The sequence below is a fragment of the Salvelinus sp. IW2-2015 genome, linkage group LG12 (assembly GCF_002910315.2).
Source record: "Salvelinus sp. IW2-2015 linkage group LG12, ASM291031v2, whole genome shotgun sequence".
In the NCBI taxonomy this organism is placed as follows: domain Eukaryota; kingdom Metazoa; phylum Chordata; class Actinopteri; order Salmoniformes; family Salmonidae; genus Salvelinus; species Salvelinus sp. IW2-2015.
In genome coordinates, this window is record NC_036852.1 from 10,577,377 (window position 1) to 10,590,028 (window position 12,652).

Here is a 12,652-nt window from a genome sequence, read left to right on the forward strand (position 1 = left end):
TTCAAGGAGCACGAAGTTTGTTTGATATAATTTATAAGTAAACTTCTTCATCTTGTAAAATGTAGGCTAAATGGGTTGCTCAAGTGTGTAGGATTGAATGACCCCCATCTCAAACACAATCTTTAATCAACCTAGGCCTATTTACTTTGTGTGACAGTCAAACATGGTTATGCCTTCATATAGGGCCACTCATTCTGCATAAAATACGAATTGTTTTAGGTGAGAACAGTCCAGTATCTCTTTATTATGAATATATATTATAATGCTAATAAAGACGGAATAAGCGTGAATCGCCGGTTTGGCTTTGCCATGATGCATGAAAGAGGAGCTTGGATATATAGATAGATTAATTCTAAAATGTACTGCATTAGTTCAAGTTSAAGTTTCCTCTAGGTGCAGATCTAGGATCAGCTTCCCCATCCCCAATCATAACCTTAACCGTTAGAGGGGGAAATGCAAAACTGACCCAYSACCGTAGTCTAGGGGCAACTTCACCCTACACCTCAGAGTGGCATCTTGTCATTCTTATGACAGCTTTATTGCAGGAAGTGCCATCTTCAACTCCCACGTTACTATTCTGTTGGATCATATTTAACTTCATAGGGAACCGTGACCTTTTACAGAAATGCCACCCATTCATAATTGCTCACAGATGTCAGGGGTTTTAGGCAGTTAATTAATTGGGTGTTGTTGGTGGGAGTTTTTGCCTTTTGTYTTGCACCGGCAGGCAGAGATGGGAAAACTGAACAKAAGTACAACAATAGTGTAATTGTATTCTATAAAGTCCCAGTTCCCAAGGAAAGAAGCATTTTCCATTGGCAACAACAGCAACACAACTGTGGTAGGCTACCTGGTGGCAACTCCACAGTGCTTATGGGAAGAGCACAGCATTTAATATATATAGTCCTATACAGAGACTCTGTTGTAGTATGCTCTTTAAATAAATTGTAAGTCTGTCTTTTCAGTGGTTGAAACATGTATCACTGTAATGTGGACAAGTTAGCATTGAGCTTTAAYGGTTTGGGCTTCCCTTTTCCTTTCCCTTCTTTGGCTCTTTCTTTCTTACAGTCAACATAAGCTAAACTTAGAGGGAATASAGATTCAGGACATTMTTTTTCTGTTCTGCAAACCTGTTTACAGAATCTGCTGCCACATTAKGTGCGTCCCAAATGGCACCCTAGTCCCTTTATGGTGCACTACTRTTGACCAGAGCCACATGGGCCCTGGTCAGTCAAGAGTAGTGCACTATATAGGGAATAGGGTGCCATTTGAGATGAGACCATTATGGTGTTACCGAAATTACAGTGATGTTGGAGTCTTCTTCTCCCATAATTACAGCGTAATGACTTCCTTTGAGTCTTGGCCCGTAGTCACAAAGCGTCTCAAAGTAGGAGTGCTGATCTAGGATCTGCTCTCTGCTGTCTATATAATTTTTATTCATTATGGACAATTTTTTTTTGCAAATCCTACATCAGGGGCCGTATTCATAAAGCTTCTCRGAATAAGTGTACTGATCTAGGATCAGGTTCCTGCTGTCTATGTTATCTATTAATTCATTATTGACTAAAAGGCTAAACTGATTATACATCAGAGCCTGTATAGGAGTGCTGAGATCATAATGCATAAGATTACATGGACAGGGGGTACTGATTTGAGATCAGTATTCCTATCCTGAGACCCAGAGGAAGTCAGGAGGGGCCACTGAAACACTGCCACCCAGTGGAAAATATGTTTATTACACATTATCCATAAGGAAGACATGATCAGACATATGAGTATAGAAGGGGATTATGTTTATTACACAAATCCCACCATATATTTGCTGACGAGGGCCATGTTTGTGAGTACGTTTGCAGCGTGTGTGAGTGTGTGTGCACGCGCATAGAGTGCAATAGATTGAGGTGTGGTGTATAGAGTCCAGATATATTGTGAGGTTTGTGTATAGAAGTCAGATATATTGAGGTGTGTGATGTGTGTATGGATGTGTAAGAATACGCGAAGACACACCACACTCATGACAACAGTATATAGGTCGACCGTGAAATGCTTAGTTTATTCAATAACCTAGGACCAATAATATTATAATACTGTATAAAGACTCTATATACTGCTACATCCTTTCTGTTAATTTCAATATAATAACAAATAAAAATACACAATAATAGTAAAAAGCAACAAGATTATACTTAACAAAAAAATAAATAATGTTTGGGATATTCCTGCAAAAAACGTCATCAATCAAAAAAAAAAACGCTTCTCGGAAGGGCAGGAGAGACTTACGTATAAGTAGTAGCAGGAGAAGAAGCACACGCAACGCACAAGCGTTCGCTTGCTCACAAGCACACCTCTTTTGTTCTCGGACGGGGCGGAATTGATATGGCTTTGAAATTTGCTTTGTTCAGTCCAGGATGCATATTGAATAATACGTCTATTGGAATGAGTCTATTGGGAGATTCTACTGGAATGTTAGCAGCACATATCAACTTGTTCAGGAATGACCCAAGTTGATTGAAATGAACTGTATTGAGTTAGTTTGGTTGCATACAAAGTCGTATGGATTAGGAGGGTCAATTCGGGTTTGTCTTTTGCTCCGCACCCTTTGAAACAGGAAGTGCCTCCAACCGATACAGAGAGTGGAATGTGTGGCAGTGAGACCATTCATTTGTTTCTAACACATATACATACATCCTCACCCCAAGGTAACCAATTCTGTACAGTGATACATATAAGTTCCCCCAAGATGTCTGTCCAGTCCAGCTAGGACAGACAGCCCACACACACACACACACACACACACACACACACACACACACCACACACACACACACACACACACACACACACACACACACACACACACACACCACGACACAAAACACACACACACACACACACACCACCACACACACACACACCACAAACCACACGGAACACAAGCATGTCATTGGCACCTAAGCAGCATGCTTTTTCGAAAGAGAAGTGTCCATTTGAAACTGTACTCCATCTCAGCTCCACTGACATGGGTGGGGGGTGGAGGGAGGGAGAAGGGCACAGGGTGCCTGCAATGTGCCCACCCGTGCCAGCCCAGCAGGCAGCTGCACCAAGTCTATGCGCGTGTTCTAGGAGGTGGCAGTGCCACGGAGCAGACCCAAACAACACTAAAGTCTACCTCAAAGTGGCTGGAGGGAGTTGAGAGATATGTTTTGGGCTCTGCAGTGTCAGGTCAATCAGTCGCCACTTTGGACCCATTGGACCCCAGAAAACACCACGAAAGCACTCTGCGTGGGATGTAAAACATTCTCATGATAGGTCACTGTGTTTTCAGACGCAAAGTTCATGACGATAAGGTTTTAGTTTTTTTCTTTTTTTCTTTCTTTCTTTCTTTCTTTCTTTCTTTCTTTCTTTCTTCTTTCTTTTCATGAGTTGTCTTTAGGGACGTAATAATGAGGTGAGCTGACCAAACTTAGCAGCGCTCTGGTGCCAAGTCCAGCAGTGGCGAGGCCTGTCTTTTTGGTCGCAGCTCTCGTGGGCGATGTACGCCCGTTGTGTCCACGCAGCGTAGCGGCCGCTTGCGGAACCGCGGCCACAGCTCCTGGAGCACACCGACCACTCCCCACAGGAACACGAAGGACAGGGGTGTGGGCGCGCAGCGGACGAAGCCAACGGGCGCAGCTCCTCCCGGGCACTCCCCGATGGCCGCCCCTGGGAATCCAGACACAGCACCTCCCTCTGTTGTAGTACCGCCGCCCACAGCTCTCGCGAGCATGGCCCACTCCGCAGGGGCCACTCAGCTTCCCCAGCTTCCCGGATGGCATTGATGGACTGGCGCGTGCCACCGTTCCGCACTAGGTGACGCAAAGAACGGCGTCTGCGGCGCAAGAGTAGCTGTATTTGACACGACGGGGGGGGGGCGGGGCGAGTCGCCTACAGACAACACCTGGATGGTCAAGGGCCTCGGGGAGGGGCGAGAAGCTGCCGTAGACGCTCCAGGGAGGCGGAGCTTACCGACTGTACGTAGCAACGCCCGCCTTGAGGGCGAGGTCTGTTTCGAGAGTCATCAGCTTGTAGTCGCCGTTCAGGAGGTAGGTGCCGTCCTGGCGCAACACTGCCAGGTAGCTGTTGTCATGGCGACCACCACCGGGGGCACGTTGCTTCACGTCCAGGTGAGTGGCGCCAGCGGGGATGGTCACGACGTTCTGGTAACCAGGCCTGAGGGACAGAAAAACACAAGGGTCAAACATAGCCAATGGTAAAAAGTTATGCATAAGTGTAAGAGTTAAGTTAATTGTAAGAGTAAGAGACTGGGTTAAAAAGAGATGGCAGGGCTAAGAGGTTTAGAGTGATAGAGATAGATTAATTAGAGAAAAATAGGATTCTACAGACTGTAGTAAAAGTTAGTAAATGGGTTCAACTAGAAAACAGTAATTTCTAGTCAAAGATGGCTGTTTTGAGGTCATAGGTCATTGTTCTCACCTGGCACGCTCCAGGGCACCCGACACTTTCTTGCAGGTTGAGCCGTTGCCTCCGCACACGCCGCACTTGTCGAAGCGACGGCTGGAGCCGATGATTCGGTCACAGCCCGCCTTCACACACTGACCCTGCACACACACTGAGGTGGAGTCCGGGCTGCAGGGAGTACCGTCAGCCACCTGACGGTTGCAGAGAAACAAATGTTAGCCTAGTTAGCCTAGACAGTGTTAGCCTAGACAGCATTAGCTTAGTCTAGTTAGCCTAGAGACTGTGTTAGCCTAGTTAGCCTAGAAAGTGTTAGCCTAGTTTGCCTAGACAGCGTTAGCTTAGCCTAGTTAGCCTAGAGACTGTGTTAGCCTAGACAGTATTAGCCTAGTTAGCCTAGGCAGTGTTAGCTAGTCTAGCTAGCATAGATAGTGTTTGTCTACATTTTTGCAAAAGTATCTGTGGTGTGACCTCACTGACCTTGGGTTTCAGAATGAAGAAGTAGCCCGTGCCCTTGGCCCGGCACACCAGCTTGCAGCGGTCTTTGGGCGAGACGCCGGCATATTTGGGAACCCACTCCACGCCCTCTCCCGAACCGAACGACACCTGTGACGAAATATCGTTGTGGGCCAGACACTGCTCCTCGCGGAACGACACACCTATAGAGAAAGAGGGATGAAGAGAGAGAGAGAGAGAGAGAGAGAGAGAGAGGTGTGATATTCACTGTTAGTTTAGCTTGAGCCTTAGGTTTACTTTACAGTAGGCTGTGATATTCAAATATGGCTATTCTCGAACGTGTAAAAAGTATAAGTATGGGTACAATATGCAAGTCAGTGGCCTATGTGCCTAAATAAGGTTGTATAATTTGAAAGTATAAATATATGAATATGTGTGTGTAATAAGAGTAATTACTGTATTAGCTATGTAATAAGCATGAACTAAGTATGTAATAGGTGTGGCTAGCAGAGGCGCTTACCGTTGCTATCAGGGCAGATTTCTGTGTTACATGAGCGATATTGGATCCTCTTGCCCTCGCAGTACTTGCCCCCGTTTTTGGGCAGAGGGCTATCACAGTCCCTGAAGGAGAACTGCACCCCTCCGTCGCAGGTACGGGAACAGTCTCCCCATGGTCCCCATACTCCCCAGGCACCGTTGACTGGAGTCTGCAACAGGAGRGGACATCATCGTCATTCATAGTCACACACACTAGCCCATATAACACTTCAATAGTCYTATAGGTAGTCCTATAGCTAAAAAGCTAATAGTCACACACACACTTTAGCCCCTATAACAGGGGTACTCAACTCTTACCCTATGAATTCCAGAGCCTGCTGGTTTTCTGTTCTACCTTATAATTAATTGCACACACCTGGTGTMCTTGGTCAAAATCAGTCTCTGATAACAAGGTAACAATGAAAAAATGCAGTGGAACTGGCTTCAAGGTCCAGATTTGAGTTTGAGGGTCCTATAACATTTCAACACTCTTATAGCTAGTCTGATATCTAAAAAAAKACATAACATTGGACCTAATCCAATGTATCTAAAACTAGCCAATCCCAAAGCTGCATTACACTTCCTTTCCCCCCAATGGACCAATTCMATCACTCCCATTGACTTTAAGACTTTGTCATAGGGCCGWGTTATAACAGTGTTAACACCCACCTGGTGACGAGCGGCCTCCGTCTTGCTCAGACAATGTCCCGCCAGGCAGAAGCTGTCATGGCCACACCGYGTCCCATCAGCCCACGGGAAGTTCTTGGTCTGACAGACCAGCAGTCCATTGGTTGTGGTCACTGTGCACCAGAGCGCCACACATGTGGTACTCAGGTCGGGACAGTGCTGTGACTCCTCCCCGAAAGTCAGGCGACATTGGCGGTCGGCGTCGTACACGGTTCCGGGTAGCGTGGCAGGCAGCGGCTGGGACTTGTGGGGCTTGTCCAATAGGCACTGGCCGTGTCCATTGTCCATGAAGGAGGTGACCATGAGGGCGGAGCAAGGCGACCAGGGCTGGAGTTGGTCCAGGTTGGACAGGGTGGATGCCATCATGTGCGAGCCCCAATGGTCACCGTTGACGCTGGCACACTGCTTAGAATCATCGTGGGGCATGTTGAACACGTGGCCTAAGGCACAAAAGAGAGGGAGGAATGGAGARAGGGGAGACAAGGKGTTGGTTTGGGACTGAGAAACGAGATGTGTACTGTGTGTGGCCAGTGACAGAGATGTGAATGTATGGTGCATATGTGTCAGCTTGGCATCAGGGTGGCATCTTACCGAGTTCGTGTGCCACGGTGAATGCCGCCTGCAGCCCGTCGTCCTCGATGATGGAGCAGCTCCTCTCCGGGTCGCACACCGTGCCCACATCCGCCATGCCTAGCGTGTCACAGGAGTGGGCGCCACATAGGTCCTATAGGGGGTGAGAAGGGACAAAACACATCTGTCAAACTCACTGCCTTTCCCACATACACACACAGACAGATAACCCATATCATAAAGCAGAACCCTGTTTCAAATCAAAAGTAGTGAACTATATAGTGAAATGGGTGCCATTTGGAAAGCAACCAAGTAGTTGTGAAGGTGTTGCCTGTTACCACAGTAGACATCGGTGTAAAMACATTGTGAAAACAGTGTTAAAATGCAAACGCAACATACCGTTCGGGTGAAGAGCACGGCCGTGTCGTAGTGCTCTGGGTGGCGGTCGCTGGGYGGGTTGTGCTGCCGCTGCCACTGGCAGAAGTTGCGGAGGGTCAGGGCAGCGTTTGACGACACCTGGGGGCCGCTCTCCTCCTCGTAGACCACCARGAGCTTGACCACGGCTAGGCTGATGGAGTTGTGGATGGTGGGGTGGCGGTAGAGGCGCGATGCCACCGCCATGATGGTGAGCAGGTAGGGCTTGAGTCCGGCACCGTGGAACTCGGCCATGGACTGATCGGCCACGATCATGATCTCCACGAAGCGAGGCGTGGACACRAAGCGCTTGGACCGCTGGTGGTGGGCTGGATGGAAAGAGAGAAGAATCGAGAGAGGTGAGACAAACTGGCCTAGAATCAGACTATTAAGAGAGTTCTCTTGTGAGAGCCTGGTTTCTCTGGTTTAAATTGATGAACTGTTAGTCTGTAAACAGTCTGATGAGAGATGAGAGACTTGAAGATGAAATGTCAAATTGCTTATGGCGAATATCTGAGTAGTCACAAGTGATTTTATTTGAGTTGTAACAAGTGATACTACAGGCCATCATGGATTGTAGGCTACAAAGTTGTATTTTCTAGGGCAGATGAAGAGCGCCTGAGCACTGAGCAGATCGACCTCTCCAGATGTGTCTGGARCAGCTCCAGCGGCTCTMATTGGGTGACTCAGCAGCCCCTTACTGAAAAWCCACATGCATTTCACATGTGATTATTACATGTTTTAGTTTTTTCCAAAAACACGTTTTTACATGAGTTCAYCTGTGAAATTTCACGTGAAATYGTTTTCTCTGTATGGGCGTCTCTTCCTAAGGACTACATTCCCAAATTTACCTTCACTGGGCGGAAATTATGTGTGAGATGGGGAGRAGAAAAAAAATCGGGGAAAATTTCTGACAGTGCTGACCTGCAACGTGCAGTACCAGGAGGCGGCGAGACTAGTTTCCACCAGCCCCCGTCCCCGGCCCGTACCTCCCTCCGTCACTCCCCGCTCACTTCCTCTGAGCCTTACCCTCCCCCTTCTCCCCTTGCCTGCGTATACTGTCAAAGCKGAGCCCATTCCCCGTTAACCCTAGCTGTGCACCGGTCAAAGTATCGACTTATCCACCCTTACCTCAACATTTAAATATATAGCCTTCGCTGTGTGTAATTATTAGAGGCTCAGATGTTKGCGTAAAAGTGGTATTTTACGTATCACTCCAAGACAGAAGATGAGGTAGTTTGGATAGACAAATCCTCCRGCTAAACTCTGCCCGTTTCAGGAATTGAAGCCCCAGGACACGGCTGGTACAGGAATTGGGCCAGAGTCCTTTTCGTTTGCCATACATGACGTAGACACACAACACAACTAAGTGACTATCTGGAACAGCTTGGCTTATTGTTTCTTCTTACTAAAAGACGTAGGCCTATGAATATGATGTAAAGTCAGCATATTCCTAAATGGACCCAAGTCAAAGGTTKTATAAGTGTTAATGCGTACCTGGGTGGTCGGGGTYAGTGGTTCCATGGTTTACTTTTGTCTCCTGATTCTCTGGCAACCTGTCCTCGTCCTCGTTGACCCCACACTTTGAGCTGCTCTCCTCTGCAAAAGATTCCCGACCTCTCCGGCGAATGAGGTGGAGGTCCCCATCAATAGGCTGTGCATCAGTCGAATTATTGGGATAGATGAAGTACTCTTCACCTTGGAGGTAGAAGCCGCCCCGTAGTCCGTGGCACAGGTTGAGCGCAGCTGCGGAGTCCTCCTCCCCGTTCACCGTGCCTGAGAAGAAGCACCGAGTCTCGGCTGCGCTGCTGTCAGATTCCCGCTGCGCCTGCAACTCCGGGCTCCCCACCACATGGAACACAAACCCAGGYGCCAGGAAGGTCTGGTCCGGCTCTAGCTCCAAGACCACCCGTTTGCCAAATACGTCCAACCGGTATACCCGCATCTCCGACTCCTTCTCTCTCTCCTCTACCGAAAGGGTCCGGCCCTGCTCGGCTTCCCTCTCCGGCCGAACCGGGTCGAGTCTGACCGGTACAACTGTACTTTCCTCCCATGTGCCGTGCGCCGCGCTCACGCACAGAGCGGTAATCAAACTGAACGAGACGCAAACGAACCACATCATATTCCGTGTCAAACCCTTCAAACTGAAAGATACAATTATATTGAAGTGTCTGGCGGAAGCAAGTAAAATCCGTAAAAGACTCCACTAATAACWAAAWAATATCAGTCCAAGAACTAAAACACCTCCAGAAATTGTGTAAGTGTAAAAAAACTAAAACGGAAACAAATCCAGTGCAAAACCCATTCAAAATASTCTACAGCTCAAACTTCATATCTTGTTGCTTCAAGTTCGAGTCTTCTTATATTCTCTTGGTCGAAAAAAGCTCAGCAGTAGATAAATTCCAACTCTTCGGAACGTTGGTGTKTCTTTCAGCCCTCTCTTGAATACTCAACAGCTGTTTGAGTTTCTATGTGACTTCGGGCGCAGGTTTTTTTCTACTGTGCCGTCTAGTTTCTGCTCTGATTTTGCCTTAAAGACGGACAGATCCCGGCTCCCTATATATCCCCCTACTCGGGACCACCCCTTCCTGAAGCCCCTTTGATCTTTTAGAGACGAAATCTCGTGCGCAACAAAACGCAGACATAGAGACGTGCCATAATAATCAATCAATGTGGAGTGGGACGCGTTTGGCCCAGAACCATTTTTTCCCCTGCTCTGCTTGTAGGCGGGACTATAGCCYTCACTCCTCTCCCCATACCACCGTCCTCCCCCTAAACGTTCTCATCATTTACACWAAAAAACTCACATACTTTTCGCCCCTGCTACTTTTACGCTGTGCTCATATAGCCTATAAGCTATACCCAAACGTTGAATGTAAGGTGGCAGTGGTTTATCTGTGGCAGTGTTGTGGTGTCTGTGAAACTGGAGATGTGGGGATAGCAGGTCAGACATGGCAACCATCGCAACGGGGCTCGAAACGGGGAGCGAGGAGTCGTTTGCATAACCTCAGTGCCAAGCGAGCTGTGCGCGGTGTCGGCCTGGCGGGTTTCCGTAGCTCTTCGGGGAGAGGGAGCGCAGAGGGGCCGGTGGGTTCTTAAGGTGGAATAGTCCCTTCGACGCATCTCCTTCTCCACTCAACCCTCCGAGGCCAGGGCCCCTCTCCTTGGACGGACACCCCCTCCCCTCCCCGCGCTCGTCATCCCAGCTCCTCTTCTCAAACATATGGTGCAAACCGCATCACTTGTGTAAATCCAGTACTCTGGAACCTTTCCAAACGAATTATCGACGGATTACTCGCCCCCTCCCAGTGACCGAGTAAATATTTGCTAAGTATTATATATCACGTTTGAATAWTGATACACGACACACAAATAAAATACTAAACCCAACGGTTTCTATGTATGGTAAGTCTACTTACATGTACATCTTAGTCTTAACAGGACAGAGAAGTGGTACATACCGTACGGGAACAACACGAGACGTCACAGGTACAGTGCAGGAACACCAATAGCCAAGAGATAAAGATCAAGAGATAAGATGGATAAAGTGCCATACACGGTGGTCTCAGCCTCTTAGTGAACTGYGAGTCTGTTATGAGTATGGCCTGCCTGGCAAGTAGAGCATATGAGGGAAACATTTATAATCAATTTTTAACGCATTAGTTGGAGCCCGTCATATGAATTTAACTYACAATTTCGAGGGGAGAATTGTGACGGGCCACCTTAAGCGCAACAGSTCGAGGAGAGGGAATAGTTGTAGTGACATAGTAGTCCAGCAGATGTCAGACGTGGACCGTGGAAGGAGTAACAAAGGACCACCAAAGGCTACTGCCATAAATCCAACACATGGCACATGCTATTCCCACGTAAGACTAGACTCCCTTAAAAAACAATATAAAAAAAATACACTCCTTTGGCTCAGCATTTGCATGTCACATATGTAAGGGAAAAAAATATTAATTGGTTGTATGGAAGATCATCATTTCTATCTTAATTAACCCAGGTATGGAGGCATTAGGGATTCTAAATMAAAAAAGGGCCRTAAAATGAACAGGGCCATGATACCAGCCTCAACTGTACACCTCTCTGTGGCATAGAGGGGCATCTAGTCCCAATTTTTGTTGAGAGGTCATTGATTGCCAAATCCAATATCTTTGAATTCATTCTGTATTATGAATGACATCTTGTCCTGTATGGCTCAGTTGGTAGAGCATGGCACAGCAGGATTTTGGGTTAAATTCCCRGCGCCACCCATACGAAAAATGTATGCATACATAACTGTAAGTCKCTTAGGATAAAACAGTCTGATCAATGGCATATATTTCAATGGACCTGGCACCTCTCTCTAAATGACTTCTGATTCTGAGGGCCAATGGTATTTTGGGAACACAAGGGAAGGCAATAGGTTGTTGTTGCTTTGTTTTTATTGGGTATTTCATTTAGGCACAGAAAAGGGTTTGCAAGGCGTAGTCATGTAGTATTATTGTGTTGGTGAAGATCATTTATTGGTTACAAAAGCCCTAWMGCCTGCAGATGGCAGCACAACATCACATTTGACCTCAGTGTTCTCAGACTTCAGTAACACCGGACTGGAACTTCCATCAATTCTTACACTCTACAGGGCCACATAGGGACTTACAGTGACTCCACAGCATTCTTACTAGTCCCTAGAAAGGAGCAATGCACTAGAACATAGTGACCATATCGGCCCTTAAAGGGGCAAYCTGGGATTGCTACATCCATTTTTAAACTTTTAAATGAGTGATCACTGAACCCCATATTTCCTCTGTAAAGGGAATCAGGGCTATTATATAATATCATATGCAGCTACACCCTGATTCTTGTACACATATCAGTTTCTTAAGGGAGTAACAGTTATTCCGCTATGTTAGTGGACATGTCATATGGAGAGATGGAGTCTACTACACCACATTTAGCACACATATTAATTTATATCAGGGCGTGAAGGTGAATAAGTACACTCCATCCCCATTGGCTATAAAAAGGAATGAATGTGACTACATTCTAGAGTGTGCGTGTGTGTAGGCGTGTGTGTCTAATGTGACGTCTACACTTTGGCATATCACACTCCATCCGCCCCTTCTCATCATGGAGTAGTTCATACAGTATGCCCTATGACCTTTGGATGTCTTTTTAAATAGCAACAGGGAAAACGCACTCACGCACGCACGCACGCACGCACGCACGCACTTCTACTCTCATCTGATCTGGGATTATGGTAAAATGATCTATCATCATCGTCATCAATCTTGTAGTGAAAGACAACACCTTAGTTAATGCAGGTGCAGTGGGAAGAAAAAGTATGTGATCACTTTAGAATTACCTGGATTTCTGCAAATATTGGTCATAACATTTTATCTGATCTTCACAACAATAGACAAACCCAGTCTGCTTAAACTAATAACACAAACAATTATCATTTTGTATGTCTTTATTGAACACACCGTGTAAACATTCACAGTGCAGGTTGGAAAAGGTGTGTGAACCCTTGGATTTTAATACAGGTTGACCC

At 46.8% G+C, this 12,652-nt stretch overlaps 1 protein-coding gene across 1 annotated transcript; it reads right to left on the reverse strand.

The window, feature by feature from the left end:
• Nucleotides 1-3,463: 3,463 nt before the first annotated feature.
• adamts1 (ADAM metallopeptidase with thrombospondin type 1 motif, 1) lies at nt 3,464-9,977 on the reverse strand. The gene is given in 12 exon segments (XM_023997905.2): nt 3,464-3,579; nt 3,582-3,844; nt 3,846-3,967; nt 3,970-4,002; nt 4,005-4,209; nt 4,474-4,649; nt 4,936-5,114; nt 5,432-5,618; nt 6,118-6,575; nt 6,727-6,859; nt 7,105-7,448; nt 8,617-9,977. Coding segments are annotated over 12 exon segments (2,841 nt in total). The 5' UTR covers nt 9,242-9,977.
• Nucleotides 9,978-12,652: the final 2,675 nt, after the last annotated feature.